The 17,914-nt window shown below is 35.5% G+C and overlaps 1 protein-coding gene across 1 annotated transcript; it reads left to right on the top strand.

Annotated features, from left to right (window-relative positions):
• The first annotated feature begins 269 nt into the window (after window positions 1-269).
• LOC113272436 lies at window positions 270-1,571 on the top strand. Its single transcript, XM_026522269.1, has 3 exons — window positions 270-487; window positions 587-1,073; window positions 1,176-1,571. Exons 1-3 carry the CDS (start codon window positions 270-272, stop codon window positions 1,569-1,571), a joined length of 1,101 nt encoding a protein of 366 aa, XP_026378054.1.
• Window positions 1,572-17,914: the final 16,343 nt, after the last annotated feature.

Raw genomic sequence — 17,914 nt, 5'->3', positions numbered from 1 at the left:
TTATTAATTTGTTGCACTCACGACACGCATCAAATTTTGGCGCCGCTGCCGGGGAGCAGTCAGTAGCTTTAGTTGTTATTTTTCTTAGTTTTATTCTTGTTTCTAGTCTTTCTTGTTAGTTTTTAATTTTGTTTTCTAGATTTGTGGTTTCAGGTGCTTAATATATTGCACCAAAAGATTGGGATTATTTGAGGTGTGGTATTCAAACCCGTAAAGGAACGGTACTACAAGCACGTCATCACTTGGAACAAGAACCCTGTACAGAAGAGATGGTTAATACAGACGACAAGATAGATCCTCCACCACCTCCTCCTCCTCCAAGGAGGACGCTTAAAGATCTAACATCTCCATCTTTTGATCAACAAAAGTTTTTCATTGACTTAGATAATTCTATTGAAATCAAATCTCAATTGATACATTGGTTGCCGAAGTTTAAAGGGCTACATGAAGATGATCCGAATAAATACTTGTTGTTATTCCAACATAGGTTGACAAGTTTGAAGCCAACTGGGACTGACAAAGACAGAGCTTTACTTATAACTTTTCCTTTTTCTTTGACAGATTCCGCGTAGGAATGGTTTTACAGCCTTCCACAAGGAAGTATTACATCGTGGAATGATATGCAAAAAGTTTTTTTAGAAAAGTACTTTCCCGCTTCCAAAGCAGCAACTATTCGTAAAGCAATAAGTGGAATTGAGCAAATTGTTGGTGAAACTCTTTACGATTACTGGGAACGGTACAAGAAGTTATTGTCTAGCTGTCCACACCACCAAATAAGTGAGCAACTCATAGTGCAGTATTTTTATGATGGGATGCTTCAATCAGAGAGGAATCTCATAGATGCGGCTAGTGGTGGTGCATTAACCAACAAAAACTTTGATGAAGCCACGGAACTGATCGAGAACATGGTTGCAAACACACAAAAATTTAATACAAGATGCACATCGATGGATAGGAGGGTCGACAAAGTTAGTTCTTCTTCACACTTAGAGAAAAGAATGAGTAATATGGAGAATATGATGCAACAAATGGCAGCTGTGCTCATTCCTACTTATGAAGAAGAGGCCGAACAGGTGAACGCTATATTTCCTAATCAGATAACAAGGTATGATCCATACTCAAATACTTATAGTCCTGGTTGGAAAGATCACCCTAATTTCAGTTATGCCAACAAGCAAGCAACAACTTCTAGTCCATATGCAAGACAAGGTGGTTTTCAACAACAATTCCAACCACAACAACAAGATCTAAAGGAGGACGCCTCTGAGAAGATGATTACCATAATGCAAAGTCTTTCATCTATATTTCAACAAAGTCAGCAGAAAACTGATCAACTCATGCAGAAAACTGATCAGTTCATACATAAAGCCGAACAGAATCAGCTAAAAACTGATAATGCTATTAGAGATTTACATACTCAGATGGGACAATTCGCTACGGATGTGAATCAACTGAAGGAAAAAGCTTCTACAACACTCTCATCACAACCGTTTGTGAACCTAAGAGAGCACGTCAATGCAGTAACCTTGAGAAGTGGAAAGCAAGTAACGAATTCTAATATAGATACATGAGCAGTACGCATATCTAGTGAGAAGGAAGTGGAGGCGGAGACCGTACCTAAGGAAAAGCCAACATCAACCGGCCAACCTAAGAACACGGTTCCCACTTTTACCATATCACCTCTTTTTCCTAGTCGTTTTTCCAAATCAAAGAAAGAAGCTCAAGACAAGGAGATCATGGATATTTACAGCAAGATACATATTAACATTCCATTTATTGAGTCCATCGGAACCGTACCCAGGTATGCTAAGGTTTTGAAGGATTTGTGTACAAGGAAGGATAGGTTGATTTCTAATGAGATCATTTAAGTGGGAGAAAGTGCTACAGCTATGTTACTTAAGAAGATTCCTACAAAGTGTGAATTTCCTGGTGGTTTCACAGTTCCCGATACCATTGGTAATCGGCAATTTGAGTGTGCTTTGCTTGATTTAGGTGCTTTCATAAGTGTTATGTCAGCCGATGTTTATGATTCTTTGAATCTCAGACTTTTAAAAGAAGCAAAGATTACTATTCAATTAGCTAACAAGTCCAATATATATCCTAAGGGAGTCGTGGAGGATGTGTTAGTTCAAGTGAATTAGTTAATCTTTTCGGTTGATTTTTATATTGTGGATATGCACAATGGAGATAATTGTTCATATACTTCGTTACTTCTTGGGAGACCGTTCATGAAAACTGCAAAGAAGATTAATGTGGATAGTGGTGCACTCACTATGGAATTTGATAAGGAGATAATACGTTTTAATATTTTTGAAACCATGCAATATCCTAGTGATGTTCACTCAGCTTTGTCTATTGATGTTATTGGTTCGTTAGCGCAACAAATGTTTGGTTTGAATAATGAAGATGAACTTGGAGTTGTGCTACGGAATATCATTGATATGGACGTTGATGGAAAGCCGAACCTGGACGTTGACTTAGCCAAAGAGCTAGTGGAGATGTGTGGTGCCTTAACAACACTACAAGAAGCTAAACCGGGTAATATTTCTTATATTTCTTTACCCGTAACTAATGAGGTTCCAATATCTTCTATTGTGCATGCACCGAAACTAGAATTGAAGCCGCTTCCAGACCACCTAAAGTACGCGTACTTGGGTGATAAAGAAGAAATTCCGGTGATTATTTCAAATCACCTCACCCCAATATAAGAAGAACGTCTACTTAGGGTTATGAAAGAGCACATAACGGCTATTGGTTGGACAATTACCGACATCAAATGCATTAGTCCATCTATGTGCATGCATAGAATCCTAATGGAAGATGATTTTAAGCCTGTAGTGATGCTCACCGTAGGCTTAACCCCGCAATGATGGAGGTCGTGAAGAAAGAGATCCTCAAATTGCTAAGTGTGGGGGTGATTTACCCAATTTCTGACAGCAAATGGGTTAGCCCGATACAAGTAGTACCTAAGAAAGCAGGTGACACTGTTGTTAGAAATCAAGATGATGAACTTGTTCCTACAAGAGTTCAAACAGGATGGAGAGTGTGCATAGACTACAGAAAGATTAATGCCGCAACCCGAAAGGATCACTTTCCTTTGCCTTTCATTAATCAGATGTTAGAGAGGTTAGCGGGACACTCACATTATTGGTTTTTGGACGGTTATTCGGGCTACAATCATACTGTTATTGCACCGGAGGATCAAGAGAAGACTACTTTCACTTGTCCTTTTGGTACATTTGCCTATAGAAGAATGTCGTTTGGTCTTCACAATGCACCTGCCACTTTTCAGAGATGTATGGTCAGTATATTTTCTGACTATGTGGAACGCATAATTGAGGTATTTATGGATGATTTTAGTGTTTATGGTGATTCATTTGATATTTGTTTACAAAATCTTGAACTCGTGCTTAAAAGATGCATAGACACTAACCTTGTTCTTAATTGGGAGAAATGTCATTTTATGGTAAACCATGGTATAGTGCTAGGTCACATTGTGTCCTCTCGAGGGCTTGAAGTTGACAAAGCAAAGATAGATTTGATAAGAAACTTACAATATCCCACTTCGGTGAGGGAGATTCGTTCTTTCTTGGTCATGCAGGTTTTTACAGGAGGTTTATCAAAGATTTCTCCAAAATCTCAATGTCGATGTGCAAATTATTGCAAAAAGAGGTTATTTTTGACTTCAACAAGGAGTGCAAGGATGCCTTTGATAAATTGAAAGAATTGTTGACAACTACACCAATTATCAAGTCACCAGATTGGAATTTTCCATTTGAATTAATGTGTGATGCAAGTGACTATGCAGTTGGAGCCGTTTTGGGTCAAAGTGTAGCAAGCTGTCTCATGTGATTTATTATGCATCCAGGACCCTAAACGATGCACAAATCAACTATTCTACCACCGAGAAAGAATTTTTGGCTATAGTGTTTGCATTAGAAAAATTTAGATCCTATTTGGTGGGTACAAAAGTGATTGTGTATTCTGATCATTCAACACTTTAGTACCTATTAAAGAAGAAAGAAACTAAGCCAAGACTTATACGGTGGATACTACTATTGCAAATTTTGATTATGAAGTAAAGGATAAAAGAGGTGTTGAAAATATTGTTGCTGATCATCTTAGTAGACTTGTTGTTTCCGAAGAAAAACTTCCTTTACAAGATCGTTATCCAGACGAACAACTTTTCTCAATTGAAGATTCAACACATTGGTATGCGGATATAGTGAACTACTTGGTTACAAGACAAGTACCTAGTACAATGTCTAATTTTCAAAAGCTTAAGCTTAAGAAAATAGCCAAGCAGTATGTGTGGGATGAGCCTTATTTGTGGAAATACGGTTCTGATCAAATAATACGCAGGTGCGTACCTAATTATGAATTTCAATCTATTCTTACTTTTTGTCATACTTATGCATGTGGTGGTCACTTTGGTTCTAAACGTACCGCTTTCAAAGTACTTGAAAGTGGATTTTATTGGCCGACCCTATTTGAGGATGCATATATATTTTGAAAATATTGTGATAGGTGTCAAAGAACGAGCAATCTAGGTGCTCAAAATCAAATTCCACTCACACCAATTCTTGTTGTTGAAGTATTTGATGTGTGGGGAATTTATTTTATGGGTCCTTTTGTCAATTCTAATGGAAAATTTTATATACTTCTTGTTGTGGATTATGTTTCTAAATGGGTGGAAGCTAAAGCCACCCCTACTAATTATTCTCAAGTTGTTTGTGAGTTTGTGAAGGAATATATTTTTTCTAGACATGTTACACCAAGAGTGGTTATCAGTGACGGAGACTCACATTTTCAGAAATCCTTCCATGCTCTACTCAAGAAGTACAACATAACACACAAGGTTGGTACACCGTATCACCCACAAACCGTGAGATTAAATCCATTCTTGAGAAAAACGTAAACACTATACGGAAAGATTGGAGTTATAGGCTTAACGATGCACTTTGGGCGTATAGAACGGCGTAGAAAACACCGATTGGTATGTCTCCATATCATTTGGTTTATGGAAAAGCTTGTCATATTCCGGTTGAACTTGAACACAAGGCTTATTGGGCGATAAAGATGTCCAACATGGATTATGACAATGCGGGGAAACAAAGGAAGTTACAACTTAATGAGCTAGAGGAGATACGTAATGATGCTTACGAGAGTTCTCGTATTTACAAGGAAAAGAGGAAACTTTTCCATGACAAGATGATTTCTCGAAAGAATTTTGTTGCGGGGAAAAAAGTTCTTTTATTTTATTCTCGTCTTAAACTATTTCCTGGTAAGCTAAGGTCCAGATGGATTGGACCGTATGTTGTTACTAATGTTTAATCTCATGACGCAGTTGAAATTTCTAGTCTTAGATATGGAACAAATTTTAAAGGTGAATGGCCATAGATTGAAGACATATTACGAAAGCATTTCTTATGTGGATATGGATGTGAAATAATTTCATGATTATCTCCCGCTGGAGGAGTAATTGACGGAATGCCAAGTCGGGCTGAGGACATTAAACTAAGCGCTAAATGGGAGGCAACCCATCGATTTTGTATTTCTATCACTTTTGTTTTTAATTTTCTTAGTTTTGTGTATCATATATTGAATTCCCATCTTATATTTTACAAGTCCTATATCTATAATGAAAGTTTTGACGAATTTTCATCAGAAAATTTTGACTGCGAACTTGTCACGAAAATAGCTCTCGAGGCTTCATACAGAGTCCGATTTGACTGGTTGACCCCAAGTTTTAAATAGGACAGACTCACCTTTCTTTTCCAAAAAGAAAATCTGAATTCGGAGTCTGTTAAGTTGTATAGATAGGCTTGGACATTTGAGTTTCGGTGTTTTTACAGAAATTTTTCAGATTGCATGTCAGTCAGTACGGAGGACATAAAAATCAGACCATTTATCGAAACACTGTGACCTTTTGACACCTTATAGAAAAGACGTAGGCGAACAACTTTCGTTTATGATGTTTTTCCTAGTTCGCTACCCATTGGTATAGTTTTCGAGTATTTAAGGGCTGTTATGTCAGAAATCAGAATTTTCGGTTTTGAACATTGAGGACAATGTTGAGTTTAAGTGTGGGGGACCATTTAGTATCATACTTTATGCATATTTATACACATAAAAAAAATCATACTCTTTGATTTCTTGCATTTTTGAGATTTCATCTTTTGGAGTTAGTTATAATCTATTTAGGATGACACTCTAAACCTTTTAAGGTTGAAGCAGTTCTTACGGCTGTAGATTGAGTCACACTTTGTCATTCTAAAATTCTTAGTTATATATACGTTCATAATTGAATGTGAAACTAAGCTATGGTATTCGTTTGAAAGATTCATCCTCGCTATTAATCATTACTGAATCACTTTATTTTTATTTTTGCAGTTATATGTTTCTCTAAAGTGATTTGATGGGATCCTGATACTGCCGTGAATGTTGTAGCAAGGTAATCATTGGTTGAGTTTATATAAAATCCCCATAATACAATTGTCTTACACTCATAAAGAGTGAGCCGAAAAAGAAAAGAAAAGAAAAGAATATATATATATATATATATATATATATATATATAAGGCTCCTCTTCATTTCTCGACACTTGGATAACAATATGTGTGAAACGTTGTCCCTGTCTCCGTCGCCTAATAAAGCGTGGAATGCAGGATCCAAGAAAACTATCAAGTATTTGCTGAAAATGAACCTACTTTTAGAGTATCTAATCATGTAGTCGATGAAAATAAAAACCTATCATCATTATATAGCAAGTCAAAAAGACTATTGATGAGGTTCTTGACACTTGGGTGGAAGTATGCGTGAAACGTTGTCCATGTCTCCGACGCCTAAGCATGCGTGGAACGCAGGATCCAAGGCAACTATCACATACTTGTTGAAAAGGAAACATGCGCTTAGATTATCTGATCATGTGGTCAAGTTAAATGGGTGTTTCTCTTAACTATTGCGCTATAAATAAGAGTCCTTTGACGACATTCATATAAGTATTGTGGGTAACATCTTTCACTTTAGTCAATATTTGCACACTTCATTTTTCTATTTCCATTTTCTTATCTGTCCATATTTCAGTACGCGAGTGTTGTGACAAACGTTGCAACAAGTACGATGACTATCTTAGTGGATTTTTACAATCAGGTTGAATGTCATACGCAAGTAATTGCTTATGTGTGCGGATTGGAATGTATGTGGGATGTTTGCAACTAAAGAACATATGCAGGCTAATTATTTAGCTATTACTTTGTGTTTATCCTTAGTGGTTCTTCCAAGGCGATAAATTGGAGTAGGTTTTGTGGGTATACCTCTTGTAAGCCCTCACGAGACTATAACTCGTCCATTAGGGACACCTAGGGGTTTAAAGGCTAGTTATACATGCTAAGTGTAACCATTTTCTCAACGACATGGAGTTGTTGTATTTAGGGTTAGTTTTATTTAGTTTGCTCGATGACTAGAAAAAGCTAAGTGTAGGGGAATTTGATAAGTGCATAATTCATATGATTTTAGTGTTCATTCCATACTTGTTTTAACTATTATTCTTGCATATTTTCGTATTATTACTCTTGTTTGATCTTATTTGCCTCTATTAGGTGAATCATACAAAAAGGAGCTACAAAGTTATGAAAATAGCTAGGAAGAGAAGTATTCCAAGTATCCAAGTGCACAATTCCAAGAGAAGTGTAAGAAGTGCGACGAAAAGGAGCAAAACGCTCAAAATCAAGAGAAGGGACAAATACCGATCTTAAATCATTCAAATTAAGTATTTCTCATCACCATATTGAAGATAATCGAAATATAAAATGAATTAAAAAAGAATGAGGTCATTCTGAGTTCGGATGAAGAAGTTGTGGCCAAAACAAGTTTTAATTGAATACCGAAGACAGCGGACGGGTTTCGTACTTTAATTCCAAAAATTTCTGCTGGAATTTGAAGTTTGCGGACTGGGTTCGCGAACTTAGCAAGTGGAAAACGTGTATTAATACCTTGGAAATCCTAAGGGGACGTTTGGATTCGTTATTTCGTTATATCGGGTCGGGTCTTGAACCAAACTAAATACGTGAAGACCAAGCAATCTAAACCTATAAAAAGGTGTTAGGTTATGTAAAATGATATCACATCATTAGGTTACGAAATTGTAAGTCTTGGAGAGGAGAAAAATCACACGGAGTGAAAGCTAGGGTTTCAGAGCGATTCTCAATCGTAACGATATCTCTAACCTTTTCTTATATGTATATCATGGGTGTTTCTACATCCATGAGTAGCTAAACACCTATTGATTGAGGATGAATTCTAAGTTGTAAACAAGATTTGAGTTATTATATTAATCTACTTTGAAGTTCTTCATATGATTATCGTTTGTTTATACTTTTATGAATATTTATGATTGGTTTGATAGATTGTTTAGGTGGCCAACTAAATTGATCTGTTGATTCAATCTATTGCTAGTATTGAGTTAGGAGATAAGTAATCATAGAATAACTTGTACGCAAGTACAAAACACAAAACCTTGCAGAGGGATTCTGTGGAGCGATTGTGTGTATAAACAACACTAAAAGGTGGACCTTGATCTAAGAGTATAACTAGTAGAATCAATCTATAAATTCACAAAAGATAAAGCATTCGATTGGATTACACCTTGAGTGATCTACTACTTGGTGGTTCGTTGAATAGAATCTGGTAGGCGAGAACTTCCGTATCCAGTGATATAAGGAATTTAGGGGATAGCACTGATATAGCTGTTATTCCACGGTTGGTGATAATATATGATTAACGACGAGTAGGAAATTATAATAACTCATTGACGGTTTATTAACGAAGAAGGATTCCTCGATCATATCTCTCTCTATTGATTACAATACAACTTTATTTGCTTTGATTATTTATTTTGTTCACAATCTAAACCAAAACCCCCCCTTTGTGACATTTTGAAAACTAAAACTCACTGCTCTTCGTGGGAACGATCCTTACTTCCATTATATTACCCATTAATTATGTGGAAATAAGATTATTAATTTGTTGCACTCACGGCACGCATCACCTATCTAGTCATTAGGGTTTTCGTACGGCTACAAAAGAAAAAGATGCGTGTACCTTCCCATGGTATGGGACCCATTGTTCCTAACTGGTTTTATACACAAACTTTCGAGGAAAGAAAACAATTCTTAGAGAGCACATAACAATTTTTAATACTGCAATTTTCAACCTTTTCTATGACAAATATTCTTCTTCTCATCTCAATAAACGTATGTTTAGTGAACAAGAGAATGAATATTCTTGTAAAGATTTTTATCAGAGAATGCTTCACCTTTTTGGATCTTGGATCAACAAGGATTTTTAACATCCTTGTCTAATTGAAATTATCATATGGAGTACGTAAGGTTGCAATATAAAAATATTCTAGCTCATTACATCTAAGTACAACTTGAGATAAATAGTACACCTGTCACGTAGTAATCCTTATCCAGCAGGATTTTCATGGATGAGGTTCAACTTGTGCCTTGTTTGCACAAGGGTGAGCTATATGCTCATGGGAGGAATTATGTTGCATTTTACCGTTTTTACATCTTTATCTTGCTAAGAAAATCCTTTCGGAACGTGAAAAATAATCGTAGAAATTTTTGTCATCATAATAAGAGACACAATTAGAATCCTTACCTGAGATTGATTGCCTCGAGGAGAATGACAGTTTATCAATGAGATCCTTATATCCTGTAATAATCAAATCCATGTTAGCATGTTGAATCGTTTTATTGAAGAAAACATCAGCTTTCTCAGGAGGCTTATGAGTATATTTACAAACCCATATCTGTGAAGGTTTCATTGAGTTCTTCTTGAACCGATTTTGCATACTACCTTTTTGACTTGTTCGAATATTCGTGGACCATGAGGTACTGACATTCCTAGAAGCATATTTGCTTGGATGTGATTTCAACCCAAAAGGTTTAGACATCTGAATATCAATCACACCTTTCAGAATTAAATCCAGGGTGTTTTGAAGAAGGTCAAACTGAAAGTTTTCCAAACTTAGCTTACACTTTCTTTGAACATGTCTTTTAATGTTGCAGTAAAAGCACACTTTCTAAGTTTCAATTAAATCAAAATATGTATTGTTAACATACTCGTCTTGTAAAGAACTTTTCCTCCTTGGAGACACAATTTTTTCTTGGTCAAAGAATTTTAACTGATCACCTCCTATCAAAGTAATAGTACTTTGTCCATCAGTTTCTGAATGAGATTTTGTTAGCATATCATGAATAACAAGTGTTCTTACTTTTACCAACTCATCTCTTTGTGCATAGACTGTACTTATGGTAGTTTATTTGGATTCACTATCGCAACGTAGAGTAGTGTTCTTACTCGCCAGTTGATCGATCTCCAAGGCATTATCTTTAATTTTAGCTTCGAGTGAAAGAATTCTCGGTTTCACTTTGGCATGTTGTTCAAGAAAAATCCTTGTTTTGGAATCATGTACGTTCAAAAATTTCTTTGGATGCTTTCCGTTCAACTTCTGAGTTAGACTCATCAGTAATATAATAGGATAACACTTATCAACATCCAACTGTTTTATGGAATCGGAATGTTCGTCTCTATAGAGTTTGAAAATTCAGACTCTTTCACAGAATCCATAAAAACAGTATCTTTTAAACTGGTGCAACGTTTATCAGAGATTTTACTCATGTCCATAGAGTCAGATTGCTTCAAACACAGACTTATTAGGTCTTAACGTGTTTGCCTGCTCTGATACCAATTGAAAATTCGGGGGTACCAAAATACACCACCAACTTTTTCTTAGGAAATATGTATGGACAAACTCAACAAAATTCCGAGAGTCCAACTTATGAATCTCAATCAATGAATAATATCTAGAGTTATATCTCTATCTCTCACAATCTGAAAATTTACAGAGACTAGTCTGTGAACCTGATTTACGTGTGAGAGTACTTTGGTGATTCCAGAGATCAATTTACCAAGTAATCAATCAGATGTATCTACTATGATTAATTTACGACAACCTACGATATTTTAATTATAAAAATTAACAATATAATGCGGAAAAGAAATAACACAGACACCAGAAGTTTTGTTAACGAGGAAACCGCAAATGCAGAAAAACCCCGGGATCTAGTCCAGATTGAACACCAAACTCTATTAAGCCGCTACAGACACTAGCCTACTTCCAATTAACTTCGGAATGGAATACAGTTTAGACCGAATTAAACCCTCACATCAATTCAGTTACAGTCGCGTTCCTTACGCCTCTTGAATCCCAGCAGGACTCTACACAATTGATTCCATGAGGTGACGTCACACCAACTAAGAGTTGCTTCAACTCAATTGAAGACTTTAAATCACTCTTCCTCTTACATATAAGCCTATATATGTGATTCCCTTTTGATCAAAGATCAAGGTAATGAAAATCAATAGTCATAAACAAAGTCTAGCTAACCTCAAAAAATCCGGACTTATGGAACCTGAAGTGCATCCTATATAAAACTTATGGAATCAACAAAGTTTGCGACGAAGAGAACTTTCATGATTACTATCTATCTTGATTAAGTGAGCATCTCAACAATCGATCAAGATCAGGATACTCGAGATATCAGATAAACAATAGCTGGACTTGGCTTCACGAATCCCTATCGCTAAACTTTAAAAGGGTTTTTGGAGATAACGACTCTAGTAACAACTAGGACACACCAAAAAGTAGTGTCTGGATTCAAAGATCCTAGTTATTTGAGGTTTCCCATATATAGACATTCAAAGCATATGTTTCTTTAGGTTTAAGCTAAGATAGCTCTGGAACCAAGCAAACAACATCCACCGTTAGATGAATCCTTGAATCTGATTTATATGATCAAGATATACACTCTAGTTAGGATGAACCATAAAGAAACATATATAAGACCACGTTCATGAATGGTTAGCCGAAGATATCCAACTGAATTATAAGCTCGAGCATTTACATAAACACTTAAGGCTTAACTCGAAACATAATTAAGTGACCAAATATGTATATCGTGTTTTATAAATATTAATAGAGATTATTCAAATGCTAATTATCTCGGAGAAATAATTTTGTGTGCATAAGAATTTAATTGACATGGTAAGTAGGCGTACAAAGTACAAGTACTTAACTTGTTCGTGAACAGTTATATCATGGTACGCGTATCGGTATGTAAACCTTAAGACATAACCGAGTTCCGGAGTTCACAAAACTATTTCAGTATGCGTACTGTTATGGATACCATTCAAACATAACGAGTTCCGAAGTCCACGTAAATTTTGCGGTATGCGCACTGGTAATAAGTACCATTGATATATAGACACGTTCCAGAGTCCACAAAACCTTACTGGTACGTGTACCGGTATTGATACCAAACCGGTTCCATAACCAACAGTTCCTTTCTAGTATGTGTACTGGTTTGCGTACCAATCTGGATTCTCGAGTTCCTGTTTGTCAACATATATTTACTCCGCTACGTGCACTGAGTACATGTATTACGACTTTAGACTTATAATGGTTTTACCAGTTTTTAAGACTGATATGTACATTGTCTTATATCTGAATTTATAGTAGTTCTATATTTCTCTAAATTAATTCAAAATATTTCCGAATAACATCAATGACACATATCATTGTTCCAGGCTATTTTCGAATAATAATCTTGAATTATGATTTTGATTGCGAACAATAAATTGTTCTTAACCGAAATTCATCAAGTATGCAATGTTCATTAATCTTAGTCATATTTCGAGGACTAATTACAAGAAGAATCTTGACTCGAAATTCTTGATATGCTTACGGTAGTCTAATTAGTTATGCGACAATGTCTCAAAGATAGAAAGGTGAATATAAATTCAAAAATAGGTGGTTCAGTCTTCACTTACCTTTTGTTGATGAAGTTCTCCCAAAGCTTCGGTTAATCCTCGCTTTCAAATGGTAGAAAGCAATAATGACTGTTGTGTTGTCCGTTTCTCAACTACATCTTTTATTCTAATCCGAGACTTAACTAATTGTAGACTAGAAATCAAGATATAGTTTTGACAACTAAATTTGACAAAAATCTTGAGATAGCAACACTTGTGAGTTCGACCAAAAAATGCTCTAACAATCATACAATTAATGTTGAGAATGCAACATTTATCACACGATTATAACAACTTTAGATCACGCTTGAAGATTAGATTTTTCCCACTAAGATTGCGTATTATAAAAAAATGTAATATAAATATATAAAATTACCTAGTTAAGATGTTTCCGTTTTTTTTTTCTTATGTATATTTAATATTATATCCGTCTTTAAGATGTTTAAAGTTGTCTTTAACTTATAAGAAATGATATAGATAGCTGAATAAGATTAACCACACTGAAACAAAGGTTAGGTTAAAACAAAAACTTAGATTTGTTGGAAATCGTCGGAAAAGAAAGGAAAAATAATTGTCACAATTATATTGGTCCCCTATGCCCTCTTTGAATTTTTCCCCTATCAAAAATTTCTTCCTAAAAATGGTTTCTATGTTCAGAGTGATATACTTCATCGACTTTTGTAAGCCATTTATTTAAGATGATGAAAATAACAACTTGGAAAATGGAGTGTCGGATTCATTATCAGAGGTTTTTGCAAGATGTTGTCGCTAGTGATAATGGTAAGGAGAGCTACAAAGAAAATGAAAAACCCGAAAGAGCTTCAACAAATATTAATCCTTTCGAAGATCCTGTTTTATTTGTGGGGCATCTATCAAAAAATTTAGTTTCTTTTTTTTTGATCGATCAACAACTCCTCCAGTCAAGACATATTTATGGGAGTTAGGTTTTTGTGCAGTACTTGAGTACTACATCAAGAAGGGACTTCAGCTGTGATCGTGATTGTCCATTTCTTCTTTTTGGTCTATTTTAAATTTTAATCTCCAAATTTGATCACCAAAAAATGTAAAATATTTGTAGAACGTCGGTTATACTAAAATGATTCTTTAGGATAATTGAACATCACAATCCGCGTTTCGAAACGGGCAACAATACAAATTTTATGGCATTTGCGGAAGGAGAGGGACAATAGAGCTTATGGTGGGAGATGGAAAAGAGTGGAGGAATTGTGCTTGAATATAAAGCATACTCTATCTTTGTGGTTTTTTGAGACAAATAAGAGTTATCTGTAAACCAAATTTTGTTTAATTGGGAAACAATTTTACACAATTAGTAGAGTGTGAAATTGATTTCCTGGATTTGTAATCCTTTTCTTTCTCTTTTTTCAATATAACCTTCTTTTCTCGGAAAAAAAAAGGCAACATTCCAAGGCAATGAGACCACGCGCCCTTGGACAATAGCATTTGTCTTAAGACTCATATTTGAACTTGTTTGTCTCCAAAGTCTTGATTCAAACTTCATTATTTTCCGGTGCAAATGATTAGCCTTTCAAGTCTTCCAACTCTTAATTTTCCGGTGCAATTAAAAAATACTCCCCCCGTACCTATTTTATAGGAGGAATAATGTTTTTTCCTTGCACCATTAGATAGGCGGAATGACAATTCCAAAATGGTTTTTAACTATTTTAACTTTATGTATGTTGTTTGGTTATCATCACAATTGGATTTATGTATTTAACAAAGGGAAAAAAAAAAGGAAAAGATATAGATATTTGTAAAATAAAAAAAAATTTCTTAATCTAAGAGAATAAGTCCCTGCACCTATACACGTGGAGTACTAAAATCTCGTTACAAAGTAAAACATTTTTACTTAAAGGTAAGTTATTTTACGAGGAAAACAAAGCTATAATAAAGATACAAAAAAAATAAAAAACGATGAAGAGCCCAATCATAACGCTTCAGTTAGTGCAACCAAAAAAAGAGCTCCGTGACTCGGGCGATAAACGGGTCAACTCACCCACCTTCAAACCAAAAAATTTCATTCACCTGCAACCCTAAATCCCTATTCATCTGCCATGTTTACCTCAATTCTTACCAACTAAACCTCATATCCACCGGCCCTTCAAAGGTGTAGTCGAATAAGTTATAAGGGGGGTCTGATTAAACTCTGGTGTTGTTTTCCTTAACCCTTATTCTATAGTGTTGCTGTTTAACCTAATTTATTTGTTCTGGCTTCGTCAATGGAATTTTCTCTCAATTGATTGCCAACTGATGTTTTCCGAAGAATTGGGTTGGTCAATTTAATCTTTATACCCTGATTTGATTTGTTCTCAAAAGTTCTGCTACGCCTCCATGAAAATCACTTTCATCATGAACTTCACCTTTTTATCTCTGCTAATCCTGAGGGTTCTCAATATGACGGGTCTTAGCTACAAGTACCAAGGAAGCACTGTTCACTCCTCTGATGGTTTTGCTGTCTTCACAGAGCATTTTTTTTATTATCCCTTGAAGATGCAGATTTTGAAGTGGCAAAAGGAGATTTTAACAGGTTATTCTAAGCCTATTTCTAGCTGTAACCATTTTCACCTCTTCACTTACAGCCCCATGTTTCCTGCAAAATATAATAATCACAGAACCAAATTTAAAATTTCTTTTTCAATTAAAAATCTAGTTGCTCTTTTCTCAAATCAGTCTATAAATACATCACAAACCTTCTTGTTTTTTTTTTACCTCTTACCCTTTATCCCTAGTTCCTTCCTGTATCTCTTTGCTCTGGTGTGTTGTTGTGGTTACTTTTATGTTTTTTCTCTATGTCTAGCAGTGTTGCTAGAAATGTTTATTTCAATAGTTTTAGTAGTTCTCATGTTAGGAATGCTCCCATTCCTGTTAGACATTGGCAAGACCAATTAGTTGGTTGTTTTTTAATAAAAATGAACAAAAACTCCTTTTTCTTAAGGAATGCCTTGAAATATAGATGGAAGTTGCTTGGTGAAATTTTAGTTAGCAAACTTGGTAGAGGTTATTACTTGATTAAGTTTGAATCCAGAGCTGAAATGCTTTCTGTTATTAGATAAGGAACTAGGGTAATTTATGGAGACACTTTCTTATTTCAACCTTGTACCTTTACTGTGCTCCCTGAAAACTTTGAAATCACCTCTGAAGTGTTTGAGTTATCCCTTCGCAAACTCTACCCTGAGCAAACTAGATTCATTAACGTATTAGAACTCACTGGAGAATTTGGAGAACTAGTAGCATATGATGATCCTACTCACCACTACAATGGTTACAATACCATGAAAATTAGGCTTAGAATCAATATTTATCAACCACTGCCATCTGGTACAAATGCTCCTAATGATAGAAGAAGCACCAACTGGATTGACTTTGTCTTTCAAGATCTTCCAAGATTGTTTTGCAGCTACTGTCGCAGACTTGGCCATGAACACCAGTTTTGCATTGATTTGTATTTGCTCAATCACCAACTTTTGTTGCCTGAAGATCCTCTACAAGCACCATTTCATCCTCAGATTCAAGCTCTTGGACCATTCATTGAACAAGAACATGATGATGCTTATTATGAAGAAATGATCCACAATGTGGACCTTGAAGACCCTGATCCAGAGTGGAGTGACTGGGGTTCAAACCCTTTTGGTTCTCCTACATCTTCAAAGCAAAACAAATCAGCAATCTCTTTTTTTGATGGAGAAGGGTACCAGCAAGAAGGCTTCCACTCCTATTCTTCATCAGACTCTGCAAGAACCATTTCTGAAGCATGGCTTGTTGAAGAAAACAGTAATTTTGAAGATACAATTCATGAACCAGATCCTATTCCACCACCTCAGCCACCAATTCAAAATACTGAATTACTGCAGCCTTTCAGCCCTTCCATTTTCCTTGTTTCAGACATTCAAGAATCAGAACTCATATCAGATTCAGAACTTCGAAGCCCAGCCATTAAAAGACTCAACCCTGACCAACAATCATTCCTTAAAAATGCTGGCATTGGTTCATCCTCAGGTCAAGATTCCTCAAGAACAGTCACTGATGAAGATTTTAAGCAATGGACAAATTTCTATCAGCCTGCTAAAATATTCAAGCATGACAATTTGGAACAATCAACATCTGAACATTCTATCAGTTTCATTTTCTGCACCTTCAACACTACTTCCATTGAAGAAAGTTCTCCTCAGACAGCCTTCATTATACTGCCTACAGCCACTGAATAATCACAACACCAGACTCCGTAATCAGATTCACCCAAAGAAAAAGAAAATGACTCATTCAAGGGTCGGTGGATATCCTAACTCACATGTCACTCTTATCACCTGTTTTTTGGATCACTTTGTTAATAATCACCCCTATATATATAATATGCTTACTAGTTATATTAGGTTGTATCTAGACTGAGCTGATGGTTATCACCTTTTTTGCTTGCTCAGCTGTCAATGTTACATACAGATTTCTTGGGTGTGTATACATATACTTATCTGTGAATTAGTACTATATAAACTACCAATCTGTGTTCTTAAAATCTCTTAGCATTTCTCCAGCCTGCTGTTTTTGGTTATCCTTTAAATGACTTTAATATTGTCTTAGAACTTCTTGTTCGATCTAACTAGATTTGCTATAGTAAACACAGTGACTAATCTTAGTAATCCTTTTCACTGTTTAATTACTCACCTCAATTCCTCTCCATCTGATGAACTTTGCTTCCTTTCCTCCTGAGTTTTTAAGTCTTTTGATTTTATACTTGCTTCATTCTAGTAATTCCAATATAGTATCAAAATCCGTTAATTTTCCATCTTATATTCTACATTTCCTTACTATAAATCTCACTAACTTCTTCACCTTTGCTTGTCTTCTTCAACTGATTGTCCAACCCCCTTTTTCTGAATTTCACTAGAAACATCTATGTTGTATTACCTCTTCTCTTGCAGGCCTCATCCATCAAGCCCATTTAAATTTTACAATACTTCCCACATCATTCTCCCTCCACCATTCTACAACAAAGCCTACTTAATCTACCACTCAATACCCA

The sequence above is a fragment of the Papaver somniferum genome, chromosome 4 (genome assembly GCF_003573695.1).
Source record: "Papaver somniferum cultivar HN1 chromosome 4, ASM357369v1, whole genome shotgun sequence".
Classification (NCBI taxonomy): domain Eukaryota; kingdom Viridiplantae; phylum Streptophyta; class Magnoliopsida; order Ranunculales; family Papaveraceae; genus Papaver; species Papaver somniferum.
This window is presented reverse-complemented; position numbering and strand designations above follow the sequence as displayed.